The sequence below is a fragment of the Geosmithia morbida genome, assembly GCF_012550715.1.
Source record: "Geosmithia morbida isolate 1262 chromosome Unknown scaffold_7, whole genome shotgun sequence".
NCBI classification, from domain to species: domain Eukaryota; kingdom Fungi; phylum Ascomycota; class Sordariomycetes; order Hypocreales; family Bionectriaceae; genus Geosmithia; species Geosmithia morbida.
The window spans coordinates 915,726-924,621 of NW_023336194.1; the positions used below are offsets into that span (position 1 = coordinate 915,726).

General features: G+C 59.9%; 3 protein-coding genes across 3 annotated transcripts; 1 reads left to right on the forward strand and 2 right to left on the reverse strand.

The window, feature by feature from the left end:
- Nucleotides 1-403: 403 nt before the first annotated feature.
- GMORB2_7121 (Major Facilitator Superfamily) lies at nt 404-1,701 on the forward strand (the record flags this gene model as incomplete). Its single annotated transcript, XM_035469086.1, has 2 exons — nt 404-850; nt 949-1,701. The coding sequence occupies 2 exons, from the start codon at nt 404-406 to the stop codon at nt 1,699-1,701; spliced, it is 1,200 nt and encodes a 399-aa protein (XP_035321466.1).
- Nucleotides 1,702-1,971: 270 nt separating this feature from the next.
- GMORB2_7122 (3-keto steroid reductase) lies at nt 1,972-3,936 on the reverse strand (the record flags this gene model as incomplete). Its single annotated transcript, XM_035469087.1, has 3 exons — nt 1,972-2,877; nt 3,030-3,648; nt 3,857-3,936. The coding sequence occupies 3 exons, from the start codon at nt 3,934-3,936 to the stop codon at nt 1,972-1,974; spliced, it is 1,605 nt and encodes a 534-aa protein (XP_035321467.1).
- A 537-nt stretch (nt 3,937-4,473) lies between these two features.
- On the reverse strand, nt 4,474-8,474 carry GMORB2_7123 (KH domain; the record flags this gene model as incomplete). The annotated part of the gene is made up of 3 exons (XM_035469088.1): nt 4,474-5,450; nt 5,552-7,811; nt 7,902-8,474. The coding sequence occupies 3 exons, from the start codon at nt 8,472-8,474 to the stop codon at nt 4,474-4,476; spliced, it is 3,810 nt and encodes a 1,269-aa protein (XP_035321468.1).
- Between the last annotated feature and the right edge of the window lie 422 nt (nt 8,475-8,896).

Sequence of the window (8,896 nt, forward strand, 5' to 3'; positions counted from 1 at the left end):
TTTCCTTCCCACGCTTCCCGGGTCCAGAAAGTCATGACCAACAGCGGTGGCATCAGCAGAAGCAGAAGCAATAACAACAGTAGCAGCCGCAACCACAACAGCAGCAGCAGCAGCAGCCAACCATAACAGAATGGAATCGAAGTTCTGGATGGCCCGTCTCACTGGCCGCGATGACAAGACCCAACCAGAAGATGTGCGTGACAATGCCGTCGACGCAAGTATCCGCGACGGAGATGGCAGTCGGCCTTATTACCGAACCTACAAGCGTCGGTGGTTCGGGCTGGTGCAGTTGACTCTTATGAATATCATTGTATCATGGGATGTAGGCTCTTCTTCTTCTTCTTTTCATCATTTATATATCACCAGAGACAAAGTAAGACGACAATACTAACAATGCATACTAATGCAGTGGCTGACGTACGCCCCTGTCGCCACCAAAGCGGCTTCCTACTATGACGTATCGGAGTCGGCAATCAACTGGATCAGCACGGCCTTCTTCCTGGCCTTTGTAGCCATGTCCCCGCTGACCATTCTAGTGCTGCACCGCAGCGTGAGGCTGTCGTTCATCTGTGCCGGCGTCCTCATCCTCGTGGGGAACTGGGTACGCTACGCCGGGTCCGCCAGCCGCTCGGGGGGACACTACGCCTACGCCATGGCGGGGGAGGTGCTCGTCGGCTTCGCCCAGCCCTTCATCCTGGCCGCGCCCGCGCGCTACTCGGACCTGTGGTTCTCCAACCGCGGTCGCGTGGCTGCCACGGCCGTCATGAGCCTGGCTAACCCGTTCGGAGGAGCGCTGGGCCAGCTCATCAATCCGTCTTGGGTGTCTGAGCCTGCCGACGTCTCCAACATGGTCCTTTACGTCTCGATTATCGTATTCCCACCCCCCCCCCCCCCCCCCCTCCTTCTTTCTCACTCTCAAGACGAGAACACTCTGACAAGGGAAACAAGTCCAGCGTGTGCGCCGCTCCGGCCATCCTCGTGCCCGGCAGACCGCCCACCCCCGTTGGCCCATCGTCCGAGACGGTCAAGCTCAGCCTGCGCGAGTCCGGTTCGGCCCTCACGCGCTCGCCGGAGCTGTGGCTCGTCCTGGTGCCCTTCGCCATCTACGTCGGCTTCTTTAACTCTCTCTCGTCGCTGCTGAACCAGATGCTCGTCCCGTACGGCTTCAGCGACGACGAGGCAGGCATCGCGGGAGCGGTCCTCATCGTCGTCGGCCTCGTCTCAGCCGCCGTCACGTCGCCCGTCATCGACCGCACAAAGTCTTTTCTCCTGGCCATCCGCGCCCTCGTGCCCCTCGTCGCGGCCTCCTACCTCGCCTTCCTGTGGATGCCGGCCACCCGTGCCCTCGCCGGCCCTTACGTTGTCCTCGCCATCCTCGGCGCCTCGTGCTTTTCCCTCGTCCCCGTCGTCCTCGAGTACCTCGTCGAGCTGTCGCACCCGCTAAGCCCAGAAGTCACGTCCATCGCCGCCTGGGCGGGCGGTCAGCTACTCGGCGCAGTCTTCGTCATCGTCAGCGACGCGCTGGTCGCCGGGCCCAACGCCCACCCACCCCGGAATATGCACAGGGCTCTCGTCTTCCAGGCTATCCTGGGGATGCTGGCTGCGGTGCCGCCCCTGTGTCTGGGTCTGTTTGGCAGGAAGCACAAGCTTCATCAGAGGCGGCTGGCGTCTGACCAACAACGTTCGAACCGGGGGGTGTAGTCCTGTTTTGCTCCTTTTCCATCTACTTTCTCTCCTCCCCTATCATTCTCTCCCTTCTTTCTCCTTTCTCCTGATTTGGTGACGGGTACACCCGGCGGTCAAATTGTCAGAGCGGGTCTGATTTGCAGCATGTTTTGGATTTTGGATTTTGTCAATATACCCCCCCTGGAATTGTAAGGCTTTTTTTTTTTGGTATGTTTGTATGCAGTTACGCCTGGGTCCTTTTCCCGAATGCTTGATGACTATTATCATACCTTGGTGAATATCCAATCACAAGCCCAAAATATCCTCCAACTCCTCCCTCATATCTTCCATCTTGACCCAGCACTCCCTGCCCAGCTCCTCGAAGCTGGACAGACCCTCCTGGGTGACGGGCATAGCGCTCCTCTTCCTCCCCACACCCCAGCTCAGGTTAGGCAGCACCTTCCCCTTAGCATCGCGCAGTCCCTCGACGCTGGCGTCGTCCGCCGTGCCGGCCGCGACGCCTTGGTTGTCCGCCAGGGAGCCGGTCCACCCCCACCCGTCGACCTCGGTCCTCTTGACGAAGCTCCGTCCGGACGGGTCGGTGGCGCTACCCCACTTGGACCTCTGAGCGTCCAGGGAGTCGAGCGCCTCCTGGTCGCGGAGGGTGAGCCAAACGACCGAGCTAGCGCCGCGGTAGGCGTTGCCCACGTGCCACGGAGATCCGAGCCACCGGGCCACCACGAGGGCGAGCTGGTACGCCCAGAAGAGGAACCAGGGCACGGGGAACAGGGAGGAAGCCACGATACCAGGGTGGGAGAGGTAGATGCGGGGTGCCTTTTGGTTCTTGCTGTTTTTGTTGTTGTTGTTGCTGCTGTTGTCGTCGTCGCGGTAGATAGAGGAAGAGTTGATTGTGGAAGGAGAGGTCAGGTAGGCATCGGCCAGGGGTTTGACAGACGGCAAGGTATGAGACAGGATGAGGATGTCGGTCAGACGCTTGGCAGACTCGTAGGGTGGGGTGGTGGGGTTGAAGGCCTGCATGTCCGAAGGGATGAGGTCACCGTCGTGAGCCTCCAGGCTGCTCGTCCAGATGATGCGACCCGGGTCCAGGGCCGAGTCGGCCGGACGGCTGAGGAGGGGGAGGAGCTGGCGGGCTAGGACGTGGTGGCCTAGTACGCAGGCTGTAAAGACTTGACCGAGGAGTGGTTTGGGGGGCTGTTCAGGTCAGTCAGAGTATTGTCTTCCCTATCTCCTCATTGCTTTCTTTCCCTCTTTTTTCCCCCCAACTTCATCAGGGGGTTACGACGAAGAGAGGGAGGTGGAGAGAGGGAGAGGAAGGAAAAGAGAGGGGAAGGATGGAAGCTCACATAGTTGTACTCGGCCTGCTCATTGAGTATACTGGTAGGCATAGCGAGCTTGAAATCCGGCCAGGTGACGCTCGTCACGAACCCCCTGGAGACAAAGGACCACAGCGCCCCGGGGAGGCTGAAGCCCGACCACCCGCCGTACGCGGCGTTGAAGATGGCCGAGTCGATGCGTGGGATGACGACTCTCTCCAGCCTGCCGTCCGGACCCTCCGTGCCGGGAGGGTTACCGATGGTGCCCGTGCACATGCGTCCGGCGAGGGCGTAGACGGCTCGCAGGTCGCACAGGTCGACCTGCGGGCTGATGACGTGGATGCGAGCAGCGTGCGGTCTCCAATCCCATTCTGCGTCGGGCCCAGGAGAAGCGATATCGGGAGGAGGAGAGAGAACAGGAGAAGATGAAGAGGAAGAAGCGACGTCAGGAGGAGGAGTAGAGAGATAGCGTGATCGAAGCTTTGAGCAAGTCTGGGCAACACGCTCCGCGTAGAGACGTAGATGGCGGATAGCCTGACGAGACTTGGTTGCCGAACGAGTTGTCGGTAGAAGAATCAGGTGCGATGTCAGGGGTCGGGTGGCGAGGAATTCGTCAATGAGGCGTTCACACGCTGCTAGCCCGATGCCCCTTTTTTTTTGTCAAGCAGTTAGTACGTGTGTGACTTTTTCTTTTCTTTTTTTGCTCTCTTTCTTTCTCTCTCTCTCTCTCTCTCTCTCTCTCTCTCTCTCTCTCTCTTCTACTTTCTTCCTTCTACTTTCTCTCTCGATACGTATATATATATATATATATCATCATCATCATGTGCCCGATAGAGAAGAGAGAATAAACTACTCACCCGTTTGCTCCCGTTATAAGGACGAATAGATGGTCTTTGGGGTGTGCTACCTCCCACGGAGCAGATTGTTTCTCCGACATTTTGTCCTTGGTCTTCCCCTTGTTCCGTCGTTTCGTCTTTGCGATGGCTTCAAGTTTGCGTGTGACATGTATATGTGAGGAGGGTAGACAGAGAGAAGAGTTGTGAGTGGTGAAGCTGTTCGCTTCACATGAGAGAGGCGCGGAGCTTTGATATCCTGAGTCAGTGGGGAAAATCCATCAACCAATCGGATGACACATTCCAACCCCCTTTTTTTCCCCCTCTACTACCCAATATCTTAACTTGATACTAGTATTTATCAGTACGGAGTACTCGTAGTATTTCATAGTAAAGATACTCCTCCTACAATGCAAATCTCGCATACAAGACGGAAAACAGCAAAACGTATCAAAAGTTAAAACAGACTTCATATTGCAAAAGCGTCGCTTCGTGTCATGATATATAGTATACATAATAAGTTTTAACCCCCAATGATGGCCCTTCATATACACCAATTCAACCAGACTTTGCCCCATTACTCCTCATCATACCTAGGTCTGAGCTCATCGTACCTGACCTGATTAGGCCTCACTCCAGGCCTAATCCCTATCACCATCCCTGTTAAGACCCTCGGAGACAGCCTCGAGAATCAGATCCTTGGCCTTCTCCACACCCTCGGCCGTGCCGATGATCTCAATGGCCTCATCCTTGGCCTGGTCCCTGGGCACCTGGATCATGCAGCCGCTCTGCTTGCGGATGGCGTTGACCTTTGTGCCGTTGGGCCCGATGACGAAGCGGTACGTCTTGGGGTCGGGGAGCACGAGATAGCCCGTAGCGTCCGACTTGCGCGCCTGCTCGATCGCCTTCTCGATCGCCTCCTTGGCCTTGGCCACGCCCTCGGCTGACGACCCACGGAGCACCCACGGGATCGTCCCCTCCTCGCCCGCGGACGCCATCACCACCTTCCACGAGTGCACGTCGGCCGTCGAGGCCTCGTCGTCCGTGATGAGGGGGAGGGCGCCGCCCGAGCCGACCACCCGTCCCGACGTGTCGGGCTTGGCCGGAGGCGCCTGGCCAGCGTGGTCGACAGTCACCTGGTGGTTGTTGCGCAGCTGCCGGAAGAACTGCCCACCGTTCGACAGCGTGTGGTGCAGGTTGCGCGGAACCTGCACAGTCTCACCCTGCTGCTGCTTGACCAGCTTCTCGATGTGCTCCTTGGCCTTCTCCACATCCTCCGGGCGCCCGACGATCTTGACCCCCGTCTGGCCGCTGCCCTGGCGCGGCACGTCCACCGCCACCGAGAACTGCTTCTCCATCTGCCTCTTGGTGTCGCCGCCGCGTCCGATGAGCGATCGGTGCTGGTCTGCCGCCACCTCGACAACCTCCGTCACCTGGCTCTCGCGCTCCGCCACAATCTCCTGGATGCGCTTGATGATGTTGGCTACCACCTCGGTGCGGCCCTCGACCTTGATGCTGCTACCGTCGGCGTCCTGCTTGGGGAACTGAATCGTGCGGGCGAGCTCGCGCCTGTCGTCGGAGCCACCGGCCTTGACGACGATGTCACGAAGGTTGGAGCCTGGATATACGTCAGCTTGCTCAGTTCCTGTGGAGAGAGAGAGAGAGGCCCCGTGAGGACAGAGCTCGGAAAATAAGAATAAAAAGAAAAAGGAAACATACCGCTGGCTCCAATCAGAGCCCTGTGGTGCTTCTTGTCGACATCAATCGTTTGCGTAACAGTGTCGTCGTACACAGCCCTCTTTCCCTCGAGCACCTTCTTGGCCTCGGCGACCTGCTTGGCCGTGCCACGGATAACAATCTCGACAATGTCCGTGTCGCGGTCCGAGGGGACGTCTATCCTGGCGCCCGTGGCGGCGCGGAGCTCGTCGAGGGCCGCGCCGCCCTGCCCGATGAGCGAACCGACCTGCTTCTGCTTGACAGGCACCGTGGCCGTGTGCGAGTGCTCCTCGAGGTACTTGTACAGGGAGAAGATCTCGTCGCGGGCCTCGTCGGCGCCCCTCTTGGGACCGCGGATGATGACCTCATCGGGACCCTGCTGGCGGCGGCTGCTGCTCTTGGCGGCTGCCGGGCCGCCAGCCTCGCTACCGGTGTCGGCGTTGGACTGCTGGTCGTCGCTCTTGGCCGAGCGGGGGAACATGATGAGGACCTTGTATCGCGTCTGCAGGCGGTTGATCTGCGAGCCCTGGGCGCCGATGAGCTCGCGGTGGAACTTGGGGTTGATCTTGAGCACGTGCGTCACCTCATCCTCGAGCGTGCGACCGTAGCTCTGGATGTGCGACCGGGCCGCCTCGGCCTTGGCCTTGGGGCCCTTAAGATCCACTTGCCCATCGTGCACCTGTATCTCGACGTCGAAGCGGTCACGCAGGTCCTTGATGTTGCTACCGCCCTTGCCAATCAGGTGGTTGGCAAACTTCTGCGGGAAGTCAAAGGTGAGCGTGAAGCCGCGCTCCTTGTCATCCTGCCTCTCCTGCTCCACAAAGGCCTCCGACTTGGCCGCCAGCGCCTGTACAGCCGAGGCCGGGCCCCGGAGCGTGATGGTGGTGCCTACCTTAGTGACACGCACCGGGATCTGGTCCGCCACGCGGCTCTCCTGCTCCTTCTTGATGAAGCGCCTCAGCTTGTCGTGGTACTTGACGGGAACGTCCAGCGACACGGTGGCGAGCTGCTCCTGCTTGTTGATCAGGTCGAGGATATGGCGCTCCGCATCGGCGAGGCCCTGCCTGAAGGCGCGGACCTCGTCGTCGTTGGGCTTGGTGCGGGGCAGCTGGTATGGGCCTTCGGCGGGGTCGGGGCCCTCGAAGACCAGGAGCACGGGAGCGTTGGTCTCTCCGGGCTCGGGGACCACGACGTGGACGCCAAAGTTCTCCTTGACCTTGGGCGTGATATCGTTGCGGATGTGCTGGTGGAAGAAGGGGTCGATTGTGACGGGGTGCAGACGCGACGGAGGGTGGGCGTTGATGATGCTGCTAATGTCCGATTGGGCCCGGATCGCGTTCTTTCCCTCGCGCGAGTAGAGCTCCCAAGGGAGGGCGCCTCCCTCGGAGAAGGGCGTGTTGATGTGCGTGTTGTACAGCCTCTCGAGGCGCTCAACCTCCCTGCGGTGACGAAGGTAGCGTGTCACGAGGCCGGCATGGAAGGCAGCACCGCCGGGGGCGTTGCGGTGGAACCTGGAGATGTCGAGGTTGGACATTTGCATGCCCATGGCAAGGTCCATGGCCTTCTCAACACCGACTTGGACCTTGTCGGGCGGGCCGATGATGGTGACGAGGTCGTCCTCCTCCTCGGTTGGCAGCAGGATAGCACAGCCGGTGTCGGCGAAGAAGTCGTCGGTGGGGACACCGCGGTCACCAATGATGAACTGGTGGCGGCCGGGCTGGATCGACAGCTGCTCCATCTGGAGCTGCTGGGCAAGGTCGGCCGCACGGCGCTCAATCTCGGCGCGAGCCTTCTGGACGGCAGTGCGCTCACCAGCCAGCTGAATGTGGTTGTCCTCGGTGGGGACAAACTGGGGTCGGTCGTCAGCACCCAAGACGGGAGCCGTCGTATAGGCCTGGTGCGAGGGGACGCGGACCTGGACGTCGCTGTTCTCCTCCAGAGCCTGAGCGCTAGCGTTGTGGGCGCCGGCAAGGAAGGGGAAGAAGGCAGCGGGGATGCCGCGGACCTTGGTCTGGATATTGGCGGTCCGCTCGCTGGCAATCTTAAGAATCTCGTTGCGGGCGGAACCGGCAGCAAGGGTGTTGCCCTCGATAATGACGTCGATGGTGGCCTCGTCGTCGTCGTCGTCCAGAGGCTGGCTGGGGTCGATCTTGGGGAGCTGGATGCGAGCGCCCGTCTTCTCCTGGATGTTTTTGATTGTGGCACCGCCCTTACCGATGATGTGAGCGCGGGCAGACTGGGGAATGGGGACCCTGGTGGAAGTCTGTTTTTTTTGTCAGGTCAGCCATACGATACATCATGACTGCGTAGCCCCCGCGGGTCTCGGAGGAGTGGGTGGAATGCGGTAGCATACCTTGATGCCAATCTGCTGAATCAGGTCCTTGAGGGCCTGCTGAGCGTTCTCGGGGGGGCCGCTGGCGTCGAACTTGAGACGGCCGTTGGAGGCAGTAGACATGGTGAGGTTGGCCCTAGACCTGCGATTGATATCCTTGATGACGTCCGGGATGGGCTTCTTGAGCTGGCCGCGGGGGAGGATGTGCTGAGGCTCGATGAGGACGGACTCGAGGTTGCGGCCGGGGATGAACATGCTGGGCTTGGCGGCCTGGGGCGGCGGCGTGGCGGCAGCCGGGGTCGAGGCACCGGACGAGGCAGCAGCAGAGCCGCCGTTGGTAGCACCGGCAGACTTGGCACCCCAGACGGGGGCGACATTGGCGCTCTTGCCCTTGGAGGCACCCAGCTCAGGGAACAGCTCGTGCGACTGAGTATCGAGCTGGTCCCTGGACTTCTTGGGCGCCGGGACGGAGAGCTCGGGGTCCTCGGCATCCTCGACGGTGGCATGATGGTAGCCATGCTGTTCCATGAGGGCGGCGGCGGATGTGTTGGCAGGGGCCCCGTCGGTGGGCTGAGCAACAGTAGACGAAGACATTGTTCTTGCGATGCTTTCGGGGATGATTATACGATTGACCAGAGGAGGGGGAGCTCTAGGAAGCACACACACATATGCACGTCAGCGTGGGAGGCGGTAACATCGGGAGAATACGGGCATGGGGAACTCACCGGAGTTGATATCGAAAAACTCCGAGGCAAAATATGGAGTGCTTCGATCCTGCACACCCGCTACGGAAAGCAAGAGTTGGATTGAGGGATATGAAATAGGCTGGAAGCGGGAATTGGGAGGAGTAGGTGTAGGTAGCAGTATGCCGATCTGACTCTGGACTAAGAGACCAGGGAAAGCGATGATGACGGTGAACCAGTGGCCGAAGAGGATTGAACCAAGTGAAGAGTGAGCCGACACCACCTTGGGATTAGGATGGCACCGGGGGAAAAAAGAGAGGGGAGATGGGGAGA